The sequence below is a fragment of the Uranotaenia lowii genome, chromosome 2 (genome assembly GCF_029784155.1).
Source record: "Uranotaenia lowii strain MFRU-FL chromosome 2, ASM2978415v1, whole genome shotgun sequence".
Classification (NCBI taxonomy): Eukaryota; Metazoa; Arthropoda; class Insecta; order Diptera; family Culicidae; genus Uranotaenia; species Uranotaenia lowii.
The window spans coordinates 137,769,354-137,782,374 of record NC_073692.1 but is presented as its reverse complement, the minus strand read 5'-3'; the positions used below and the strand labels follow the sequence as shown (position 1 = coordinate 137,782,374).

At 34.0% G+C, this 13,021-nt stretch overlaps 1 protein-coding gene across 12 annotated transcripts in view; it reads left to right on the top strand.

Annotated features, from left to right (window-relative positions):
• The window catches only part of LOC129749663 (probable nuclear hormone receptor HR3), a 554,515-nt gene that overhangs the window by 484,999 nt on the left and 56,495 nt on the right, over positions 1–13,021 (top strand). For all 12 annotated transcript variants that reach the window (XM_055744698.1, XM_055744701.1, XM_055744699.1 and 9 more), the window contains one exon: positions 9,335–9,562. In XM_055744698.1, the coding sequence (XP_055600673.1) occupies positions 9,335–9,562 (228 nt within the window). The remainder of the gene's footprint in view (positions 1–9,334; positions 9,563–13,021) is intronic.

Sequence of the window (13,021 nt, the reverse complement as noted above, 5' to 3'; positions counted from 1 at the left end):
CGATTGATACATTGGAACAAATATATTTTTCATAATTTTCCCATGTAAGGAACATTTTAAAGTGATGAAAAATGATCTTCAAGTTACATTTTGTGAAATTTTTCAAACAAAGTTCAAATACTCAAACAATTATTTTGTTAAAAATTTTTAAACTGCAAGCATTGTTATTTTGCTCATTTTGGCACATTTTTCTAGAACATTTGATCTTTGTAAGACATTCCAGTTTCGAGATATAGCTAAGGAATCAAGTATCCCCAGGGATCAAGTATCCTCATTCTCCCCTAATCATTTTAAATAATTCGGCTCAGCTTGTGCGAATAGTTTAATTTGCACAGAGTCCTGATTCATCTTATAGAAATAAAAATAAGCGTGTTTAAGTTTATAATTTTTACAGACAAATATTTGTTCATCAGAAAGTTTAGGGAAAATTTCGAAATAAATTCGTTGAATGTTAAAAAATGTTAATTTTACTATATCGCCAAAAACTGAAAGCACAAAGATTGGCAATAGCTTAACCGTGCACCGCGTCCTACCTCAACAAATTTGTGCTGAACCTCGCAATAAAACACTGAAATCGCAATGTACTACAAACTAATCTACAGCGTTCTGCTTCTTTTCCGATTTTCACACCCATATCGCGCGCTCGTCTGCCTCGCTAGGAGTTGTTGACGATTGATTTGCTTCAAAGTGTCAGTCACTTGATCGGATTCTGAAAGTTCTCCATCAGCAGCAGCCCTTCCCTACCCAGTATTTTTTATTTTTTATTTTAAACATATCACTCTCAAACTATGCAAATACTTCAGCAGCAACAGTGCTTATTGCCATTGTAAGCGAAATTTGATTGGATCGGTGAATCTGAACACAATCAAAGAACTGAAGTACCTTCGTGCACAATTACATCTATCTACTCCACTCTAGTTCGTTCAGTGGGACCAGCACCACTCAGCGATGGGGCGTGTATTTCGTCACAGCGAAAGTCAATGAACTCATCCGCCCATTCAAACAGCGTCCATTTGGTAGTGATAGATAGGTACTTGAGTTGGAATGCGATTACAGGTTCTGGAGTTCATGGAGTACTCCGCTGATACAATCATCCCTAGAAGAATTTATTATGTTATGTTGCTTCTTCAAGTACTAAGCATTCCATAATTGATACGATATCAATGAATTCAAGCTAAATGAAGCAACAAAGCCAATGAAGATTCCATCGAGCCACCCACGTGAGCTGGATGCTTCTTTCTTCGTTTCCATCAGAGAATCGTAAACGAAAGAACGAAACCCGACAAACGGAACGGTGCGTTCCGAAGCCACTGATTGCTTATTCATGTGGCAAATGACACTATTAACGCTTGGCAAATGGCAGCCGATTAGAATACCGACTAGTTGAACATCAAAAGAGCGCGAAGCATTTTGCAGAAACTACCGACAACGTCGTGGCGTGCTAGGCACGAGCTAAACTAAGTGCTACCTTCCTTGCCATTTGGAAAGGCGGAAAAGCCTATTGAAGTTATGGATTTTCTTTTTTTGATAGATTCGCCAAGCCCAAACGTGAGTGACAACGACAATCACAATCGTTGGATATTCCAGTACTAAACGTTCGTACTGGTTTATTAATTTTTTGTTTCTAAAAGGTATTTTTTGATTTTTTATTCCATCAAATATTTCTCAAAAACGTTTTAAAAGAATCAGATTAAGTGTATTTGACACATTAAATAAACAAGAAAATATCTTCACTGTCATTTGTGAATATATGGATGCAAGATGCTATTTTTTTATCAGAATTAGTGAAAACTTAGGTACCATGAGTTCCACAGAGCCCGCACACACAATTTTGTCCTAAGATGTAAAAGAAAACTACTTTATTTTCCGTAAGATGACATTTTTCTACCCAAAAAATTACATATAACTGCCGAAACATTTTACATCAAATTGAGAGTTGACGATAATGTCGTTAATAGGCAGAGAGACTCGTTAAATTTTAAGACAGCTGACGACCCCATAATCGCAAAATTGACACAGACACTGACAAACAAATGTAAACGCAAAACAAAAAATGAACTGTCTAAAATCAAAATAGTTTAGACGATGATGAGTCAATTGTAAGTTAAAATTAAAAATTTAGATTTACAGTTTAATGTTAAAATAAAATATAATTTTAGTGTCCACTGAGGAGGAGCGAATGTCAAAGTAGCTTGAAACGTATGGACAACTGGTAAATCTGTTTAATTATTATTAAAACTCACCGAAAAATGTCGATAATTTCGACGAACAAACAATCACGGTGATAAATCCAAAACTCAATACCAAAAATTAATGAAATAAAGATGAATATATGTTCAATATTTTCCAAAACCTCAGTTGGATGGAATAAACATTTACTTTTAAGAATAAATTTCTGAGTCACAAGTAGCTGGAATTTATAGATTTGTTAATTGCTACCTCAAAAACGTTGTCAGGACAAACAGTTGTGTGCTGATTTATTCTCCCATTTGTGAGCTTCTTTGAGTCAAATATATTTTCCACTGCATTGAATTGCAACCTAAATATGTAATGGTTTTATCGTAGCTTGCATCCACTTAAGATCTCACAAGAACCTGTGTCGAATATTTATTAAGTAGTTAGATAACAGAAAACTTTGAAAACAGACAAAGTATATGGAGAAAAATTAATTTAAACACAGATTTCCACAATTTTTGTCAAAACAAAACTCTCTTCTGCTTTCCTGGACGGTTATTTCTGTCCCTAAGCTCGGTTTTTGTTGTTGACCTTGTTAGCTGTTGTCTTCTTTTACAGTGCATTAGTAGAATGTATAATTCTTGTTAATCGAAGATTGATCGAAGACGGGTCATTAGCTTCAGCACAGGTTGATTTGCGATGATTTTGACAATTTTTTCAGTCTTTTGCAAAGTTTTAGAGAGATTCTGAAGGTTTCACATGTTTTCTAAAATACGATTTGGTATGGGCCTAAAAAGTTCCAATCGGTCTCGCCAGAGGACAATTTTTCGAATTCATCTCATTCGGTACGATCTGGACTTTGAAGGATTGGAACCAAGTCATCGAGTCATTTGAGTAGTGATTTCACTATGCCAAATTTGGCATGTTTGCGGAACATGGGCAGCAGGTGACGGTTCAGGAGCTTTTGTACGCAAACAGATTTATTTATTGTGTTAGTGTTCACGGACGGCTCGGAATGCATGTCACACTTACATATGGCTTGACAAACCATTGCATTTTCAGTGTTTTTTTGTACAAATTTTTGTTTCCGTCTCGCCAACACTTCGGCCATCCCAAACCGTGTTGTACTGATCGCGCGGAAGCGGGAGCACATCGAATTTCCACACAACAGTTGATCATGTAATTCACGAGCTCTTGGTTCCACAGAAGCAGCTTATTTGTTACTACTCTTCGACTTCTTCTGCTTCTAATATGCCTCTTAGCCAAATCATACCTTGGCACGATGGACTGTTCTGAAAGGGGATTAAACTTTTTTGTCACGTCCCGAACTGAGGCAGCCTTCCTACAGGCTTGAGCACGCATGACTTTCTGGTCCAAAGTTTTGTCCACCGTGCCCGGATTTCACCAAGATTTTTTTTGTTAACGAAGCTGTTTTCCTATCCGTACTTCGGTATCGATTTTCGACTGTTAAATATGTTTTTTCGGGGTGAATTTTTCGGCTATCAGTCAACTTAAATAGCAAAGACGACTATTTATTTAAGATCCAACGTTTCGATCCTTATAGGATCATTATCAGGGACTGTAATTTTATTATATGTTAACACAGTTTTATAAACTAGTTCACTAATTATGAAATTGCTTACCGAAAAAATGTCGTCTTTTTGTTTTGGATTGATTCGGCTGATCAGATAAAGCTGTCTTGTATATCTGTTACAATATTTTTCAAATTAATTTGGATATTGTTGGAATAAATGTTGTGTTCACTTACTGTGTACAAAGTTTTGCGGTTGAAAAACCGTTTTGTCCTACAATTTTTGGATTTATATTCACCAGCATCTGAAAGTTGTCACACAGTTTTCACTTTCACTTTCCAACTGATTTTTTTATCTGATCACGACAAGTGTATTAGGTGGTGTCTATTACATGTTGTTGGGTGTGTGTGTTTCTGTATTTGTGTTTTTATGTTGTGATTTAATTTTTCTTATGTTACATATTGTTCTAAAAATATTTCCGTATGTGGAATGTATGTTTTCGGTGTCTTTTTTTGAATTGATCGCGTTTTTTGTAGTTTTTATGTGGCAACTTTCCAGGATCAGTAATTTGCCTTTGTTGTCACATCTGTCGATGATTTCTGCTTTGTCGATGTCGAACAGATGATCCATAGCTGTTTCATGCTCTAAAAGTGCTGTTTTTTTTGGCGAAGTTGTTGAATGGCGTAGTCCTGTTTCGTGTAGCCTATGTCCCACAGACGTTTAAGTTCATTTGTCTGTGTTCTATGTTGTGAGATTCGCTGTTTTAATTTTCTTGTTGTGCATCCAATATAACAGGCCGCGCAATTTTCTCCTTCTGCGGTTCCTTCGGTTTTCCATTCACCTTTGCAGTTAATTTTGTAAATAACATTCGTTTGTTCATCCTGCGGGGTTTTATCTTTCACAATTGGGAAAAGAGAACCAATTGTTTTAGTCTGTTTGCTCGCTATTCGCACATTAGCATACTCTGAATGTAATGTTTTAGTTAGAGTGGGTGTGAGTCCAATAATATTTGTGAGCGAACGGGTTATTTTGCTTTCGTCCGCTTCCATAGCTGTTTGAGGTTTTAATTTTTCATTCATTCTATTGATTATACCATTGACTAAGCTTATTGGATAATCATTCAAGCGCAAATAGTTTCTAATAACCTCATGTGTTTTCTTTTTGCTAGAGAAAGAAGAAAACAGCGAAACCCGTTTAGCAAGTGAGTTAAAAACATTCAAAACTGTGTCAACAGCATGTTCGGGCAAAACCAAAAACAAATCATCCACATATTTCCTCATATGTGGGATGGGGATAGCACTATCAGCAGTTGCAGAGTCGAGTAGATCATCGACAACTATCTCTGCTATAGACGGTGCAATGGGGCTTCCCATGGCAAGGCCAGTTTTCTGTTTCGCGTTTCGGCGTGTCTGGGCCGGAAAAATCCCAATTATTTTTGGATCTTAAAACCTGATAATTTTTAAGCATTTGATTTCATAATTTTCGACTAAAAATCAGTGCAATATTGGGGCAAATTTCGTAGAAACCTAGGAATTACTCAACAATAATCAAAAAATAAACTTGAAAACAAAAATTTAAAAAAGATTTCATCAAAACTTATCAGTCAAATCGTTTAAAGGCTGAATTGGCTTCCATTAAACCATTCATGATGGTTTTTTTAAAACTTGCCAAATTTCGTTATGGGCGCATATATTAAAAAAAATTCAGCCAAATTTGTTTTGTGTTTGTTTAGTTTGGCAAATAAAGTGAATAAATCCGTTCAAAATCCGGGCTTTTTTAATGAAAGCCAGGCAACCGGGCCAGACCCAACATTTTCCTAAATTACGTAGTAAATACCCTGATAAATTCGTATAAAACCGGGCAATCTGGCAAGCTTAAAGTCAGTGCATAGACCAAATTGACTTGAACGCTTTCAATATTGTTCATAATGAGCTATCCATTTTTCAATTCATTGCTATTTTCGGCAACTATTCCTATCCTCTGGAGCTTGTTTTCCAAATTTCTGATTATTTTATATTTTTCATAAAAGTTATAACAAGTTTAGTAAATTATCCTTCTTCGGCAAAAAAAATTATATTCACCTGAATTAATTCAGTTTAACGTTATTCAAAATCGAGGAAAAAATTTAAAAAAAACATGCTTCGTAAAATAGACTGTAGATCTGCAATGGAATGCTAAAAAAATTCACTTGGTGTCCAGGAAAGTAGAAGTTAGAAGCACATAAGCATTTTTTTTTTTTAAGATCATGACCACACAAAATGTATAAAGAGGTGTTAAAACCGTACTTTTCAATGAATAAATCGTCAAAATTGTTTTAGTTCCACCAGAAATTTATTGAAAAGAGGATTGAAAGGTTGACGTAATTTGACACATTTTTGCATTTTTAGATTTTCAAAATACGAAACACGCGAAGAGTGTAAATTTTACACTGAAGGTCTGATTAAGGAGTTTTTTCCTGGGCTTTCAGGGTGCTTCCGTAAAAAATAAGTAATGTTACGAAGAATTTTTTTTTATGCTTCATTAAGAAATGTTAAGACAAATTATTTTTTGAAAAATTTTCACTACTTCACCATTTTCTGCCTAAGCTTATTACTAGCAAATAGTTTTGAATTTCATACTTTTTGAACCTCTGAGCTCCTGAATTCTTCATTTGCCTGCAATTTTCTTCTTCGATTCTTATAAATTTCTACTGTGTTTTGTGAATCAACAAATCTTTTACCTATCATTAAGTGAAAAAGATGTTAGGTCTGTAAGCGTTAAGTTTTACCTGTATCTATCGTTCTTTCGCACGGTTTGAACACCGTGTTCTGGAAATTTTATTGGTTGACAGCTTCCCCACGTTATTGACATAAATTCTAGTTTTAGATATTTCCTGGTCGAACCAGCCATAATTGTTTAAAACTTCTCCAACTGATAGGTTTGGATTGCGCTTCCCTGCCATTAAGATCCTCCAGCTTTCCTTAAAACTTTTAATTCATCGTTAAATTGTTAAATAGTTGATTTCCAGAAATTTTGGGATCTCCAATGGAACTTTTCTGAATTTTCCACAATCCAACCAAAATTGATCGATAGGAAGATATCTCAAAACATCACCTAAAAGGTCTTTAATAAATTTTGCATGTCAATGTAAACATTACATAACTAGAAATTTCATTGATTTCTATCCATGTAATTGTTAAGAAAATTACTGCTATGTGAGTTTTCCAAGTACAGTTCTTTTCAAACATTTTACATACAAATTACAACTTGATATGAGTCTCAGAACTACTACAGCTTAAATTAAAAAGTATAAAGTATTACACGTAATGTTAAATAACTGTCTGCCTGTTTCATAATTATTTATTATATTTTATTTTATTTTGGAAAATAAAGTTTTAAAGAACATGGTTTTTTTTCCAAAAATCACACGAGTGTAAATTGTGAACATCATTTTAGACCTAATTCAGCAAGTCCTGTTACGTGACCTGATAAAATTGCATCTTCATTCCCTGACTTGTGCTCTATAGACAGATCCCGGCAACGATATACAATCCGTGAGGAGCACATATATCAGATTTAAGCTTTTTTCACAGATTAATCGTTTTTTATCTCTGATGTCAGCTTTTATCTCCTGTGCTCTCAAGTAAAAAAAAAAAGCTTATATCTGAAGAAAAAAAAAGCTTAGAAACGAGATTCACCAACACTTAGTTGAAAGATGTTGGTCACACGATACATAGACGAATCCTGTATCGTTGCCGGAACCTGTTCCGGCGGTTCCATACATTGCGATGCCGATTTTTTTTTTTAATTTCGGACTCTTGTAATTTTTTTAAATTTTGTATGAAAGTTACTATTTTAACTTATTTTCAATATTTTCATACAAAAATGGTTTTAAAAAAAATTATAAATTATGATAATTGGTGTTATTATCGACTCTACTTAAAATATCCATTTTAAGCCATTTATTCTATTGATAAATAATTAAACTATAAATGTAATCAAAATTCATGAACTTCAAGAGAAAAAAGTGTAAAAAGAATCATTAATCTTGAGAAAAAATACTCTTGACAAACTAGCTCTAACTTTGTCGAATTTATTCTGTTTAATAAGTTAATTACTCATTTGCATGATATTTTCAGCATTAAATTGCTGTAACTCTAAAAACGGTGCATTCAGCTGCCTAGAAACTCTTTCATTGTATTTCTAAGGAGCTAAATCTAGATTTTTACAGGAAAAAGACACCAAGACATTGAAGTTTTAACAAGACTTTAAAGTTTGATTTTTGGAAAAAAATGTTCATTAAATCATTTTTATCATAAATCAATTTAGTGTGTAAAAAATGGAACAGATTGAATAAAAGATTTTAATATTAGCTTTCATATGATGTAGTTCAAATTTCCGAAAAAAAATTCTTCAATTTTTTAAACAACTAAAAATCAATTATTGTTGCTCTTTTAAAATAAATCTGATTGAATTTTTTTTTCTTCTTAAAATAAATTTTTCAATTTTTCAAAGTCTGATGTCTGGGGTGCGTTTATTATTGAAGGTAATTTAAAAAAGTTTGGAGATATCTTAGTAAAATATTAGGTTATAACCTAGAAAAAATAAATAAGCGGTCCGATAAATTTCAGTTTTTCACTTTTGCCGCCTCGAACCCGTGTTCTGTAAGCACTCCACTAAAGAAATTCGACGAATCTCGGTCACGTGACTCGCAGAATAAATTAGGCCCATTTTTTAACTCCCGCTGTTGTAAAACATTTTAATTCTTACACCCTCCCGAACGTTGGGAATTGAAGTCGAAGCCTTTTTTCAAATTTTGTTAATCTTTATCATCATTCTATCCGAACATCCTCAACCCTGCCTACAAAATTTTTAATCAATCCCTTTGGCTATCACTCAATCAACTCCTTTGCCCCACAGATAGCTATGCACATTGCTCATGATCATTCTGGAAAGAACCTGAGCCAGAAAGTTTCGTTGCGATCGAACCATTTCTTCCTCACATTGATGTGTTCGTGTAGGTACCAAATTTGTTAACGATTGCTACCGCGCGAAAAAAACTCGAAAAAAAAACCCTCTCAGGTAATCGCGACTCGCGAACTGTCTTGTCTGTCCTCCGCCTTCGCCGTTTGTCCGCACGTACTACGTTCGAGAGTTCATTGATCTTTGCTGCGACGATACGATCCACGAAATTCGTACAACCCAACGACGGCGATGAGTTAACCGGGAGAGGACATTGGCCTGGTGCCCGCAAAGTTTCGGTAGGTCCGGGCCACAAATTGTTTTCGTGGTTTCTCTTTTGATGCCTTCTGTTTTGAGTTCTTGAGGGACTGGCACTTTTTTTGGGAATCGATGAATGATGGTACTGAAGAAAAAATTGCAAAAATTCGGGAGCGACGACTTTCCGGGGAAGTGAGTTACCTTCCTTTAATTTTGTGGAAATTCTTTTTTACGAGAGTGTTGAGGTTGTCACTCGCCTAAATTGAAGATTAATGATGACAATTGAAATATGGTTTCTTGAAAAGCGTTGCTTTTATAGGTATTCTTAGAACAAGGTCTTAAAATTGCTGTCATTATCAATGATCAAGTTTGATAAAAATTTAACAATTAAATCAACTAACAATGTTCCATTCTTCCTCCATTTTCAGCACAAATCGAGATCATCCCATGCAAGGTGTGCGGAGACAAATCGTCCGGCGTGCATTACGGCGTGATCACCTGCGAGGGCTGCAAGGGTTTCTTCCGGCGGTCTCAGAGCTCGGTCGTCAACTACCAGTGCCCCCGGAACAAACAGTGCGTCGTCGATCGGGTCAACCGGAACCGGTGTCAGTACTGTCGACTGCAAAAGTGCCTGAAACTGGGAATGAGCCGCGATGGTGAGTTGCATCTTTTTGTGATCGATTGTTTATTCTGTTGGAATTTTTCTTTACCTTTTAGTAAATAATTCACTAGTTTAAGAAAACTGTAAGTTTTCCAGTTTACCTTTATATTCATATTATTAGTGTTTTGTTGCTCAAATTTGAACTAGTTAAGGGGGGGGGGGGGGGTAGGGTCTAACGGCTATAAAAAAAAAACACCATTTTCACGATTTTTTTCTAGAGCTATCGTTCAAACAAATTTTTTCAAATTTGTTGCATTATACTAAGCATTGTTAAAAGAACATTTAGTAATTTTTTCGTAGAAAAATATTGAAAAATGAGCCGGTGACGGAGCACTTTCGAGGATGCCTTTTAGAAAACAGGATTTGCGGTGGACACTGTATCTCAGCACAAAATCATCTGAAGTCAAAAAATCAGAGAAAAATATTTTTAATAGATGTTTTTCTGGACCCCAACGTTTTTATTTAACTTAAAAAAAATTTATGAAATTTTTGTGGCTGTTTGAAGTAAAAAATACGATTTTTCACGAAAAAATCCGTCATTTTTCACCTGTAAAATCTCCCCAAAGTAAAAAAAAAAAACATAAAAGAAAAACATTGGGGTCTGGTATTTTATATATAGAAAATATGTTCCAAATTTGAAAAGAATCGGATGAGTAGTTTTCAAATGACGATGTCCACGGACTTCAAAAATGTGTTTTCGAGAAAAACGCGTTTGAAGTTTCTGCTCTTGCTTTCTTGCAGTATTAGACAGGAGGAGATGAAGGCCTATAATTTCTTCAGTTGTGCTTCAATTGACTTGAAAATTTTACACAACATTCTTGAAATGTTTTACAATAAGAAAATAAAAAAATAAAAAAATCGATTTTTTGAAAGTGTTAGACCCTACCCCCCCCCCCCCCCCCCCCCCCCCCACCTTAAGGGCATATTTAAAAAAAATTGTTGGCCGTATGATTCATGGGAATTCAAAGAAAATAAAACCATTGAAAATTTATCACACATAATTTTGAAAAAGAAAATTAAGAAACACAATTGGTATAGTAATTATAAGAAGATGTTTTTTCTGTCGATTGACACCAAAATTACCGGAGGGAGTCAAATGACTTTTTTTTTGTAATTCAAACGACTATTACTCATATTTTAATTGATTTTTCGCCAATTAAGTAACAGGACTATTTTTAACCTTCAAAGTGCAAGGAATGAATCATCCGCGGAGAATGAAAATCCCAGAAAAAAAAACTTTCAAAAAAAAATTTTTTTTTTAAAGTTTGTAGATTTCGATAAACGTATGTTTTATACCAATTTATACCGCCAGGGGTCAAATTATCCCAAACACTTTTTTCGCCTCAATTCTATTGTTCCTCAATCGATTTTTACATCATTTATAGTTTTGGAAAGCTTGTAATGTGACTCAAATATGATTCTTAGACATTATTGAGCAGGATAATTTATTGTAAAGTTATTCATAGTCGAAAAAAAAATTTTTTTTTTCAAAGATTCTTCAAAAAATTTTAAAAGTTGACGTAATTTGTGACATTTTGGGATCTTAAGATTTATAAAACACGAAACACAGAATTTTTGACGACTATTCAGAGGTAGCTGTTTTTCGTACTTTTTATCAATCTACATTTTCTGAGACTATTCTAGCAACAAAATTTTACTTTTCCCTGAATTTTTAGTCTACGCAAGGTTATCGTAAAACAATGTGCATAAGAAAGACATTTTCATACCGGTTCTAGTGTTGTAATTACATTTGCTATGCGCTGCTTAGCAAAAATATTATAAATAAAGCGCAAAAGTTTAAAATTTAATTTCAGAAAAATGTTTTTCATATTTTGCCAAGCGATGCACCGCTAATGCAATAACATCACTAGAGCGGTATAAAATTGCCTTTCTAGTGCATATAGTTTTATTGATTTAACTCTAAAATCTTGCGTTAACATATTCAATATCCAGTGAAAAATCAAATAAAATAAAGAAGAATAGTAACACAAAAGAAATGCAGCTTGATAACATTTTCTAAAAACAGCTAATTTCAACTTTCTCAGGCACTAATTGAATTTTTTTCCAGCACTGAATAACTGTCTTGAAGCCTTTCCCTGAAGCATGTTTTATCAAAAAAAAATTCTTCGAATTTTAATAACTTTTAAATTAATTATTTAAGCTGAATACGATCTAAGAATCTTATTTGATAGGCGTTACAAGCTTTCCAAATCTTTAAATGTTGTATAAATCGGTTGAGAAACAAAAGAGTTTAAGCGGAAAAAGTGTAAGGGATTTCTTCACAAAAAAAATTAATAGTAAATAGATATCGTACACACTGTTAATAACCTTTTTAATTGAAATTAACAAGAAAAAAAAGAAAATTATTTTATCTATTTCATGATATTTAACACAAACTCACCTGGAAAAAGCAATTGGACTCTGGTTGGAACCTTTTCATGTGTTAGCATCTCGAAGAATTTGATCTCTTAAATCCGGGTTTAACCTTTTTTTTTTTTTTTTGTCCATCAGAACACATCTGTCATATTGAGTAAAAACCGGATGCACAGATTGCGATCTTTGGAACTGATCATTATAAGTTATTTACTTGGTGTCTACTAGTCAGGCAACACTTTTTGCCTGCCGGATATGGATTTTTTTGCATTATTTAAGGAGTCTGCATTCAGTTACCCTCAATAACCATAGACATTTTGCCATATTTAAGATCAAGGGTTGCACTCCGATGGTTGGTTTGAACTTCGTGTGGATCCTAGAGTGGCTCCTTATACTTCTTAACCATTTGGTCCGAAAAAAAAATCAGAAAAAATCAACAGTTCATGAGCTTTCAAGTCACCAATGAAGAATTTTCGACGCGCAAAATGCGTAAAAGGAGCAAATTTGTGCAAAATTATTTTTACCATGTCTTTTTGCATCGTAAATATCTCAAACACACTTAAACTTAAAAATCTATCAAAAATAGGCAAGACCGTCTTTTTCCAAACCAACACAACGCTACTTAAGTTTTGCATATCCGAGCTCTATTAACGTAGCTATCACCGAAATAAAGTACCCGGATACTAAATGATCCTAGCCTTATTCTTAGTTTTGGAAGTGACTCTATGTATGTATGAAGAATCGCTTGGCAAAATCGACTAAAAGATGATAAATTTAGCACCTATTCCATTCCAGTTGCGAAGCATAAAATTATAAGACGTCGAATTTTTTGACAAAAATCAAAAATACTTTTTTTTTCACAAAAACATAAAACTAAATCTTGAAAAATTTCAAACGTAGTGCATCTACAACATAAAGTTAAAAGAGTGTTGTAATATTTTATGGGTGAAACAAGTCAGTTCTTCCACAAAATATCAGGAATAGCATAACGTAGATTGGGATTGTGGGGTATTTTGGACCACCATTTTCATTTGCTTTACAATTTTTATAAAAGTAAGATAAAATTATATCTTTTGTATCG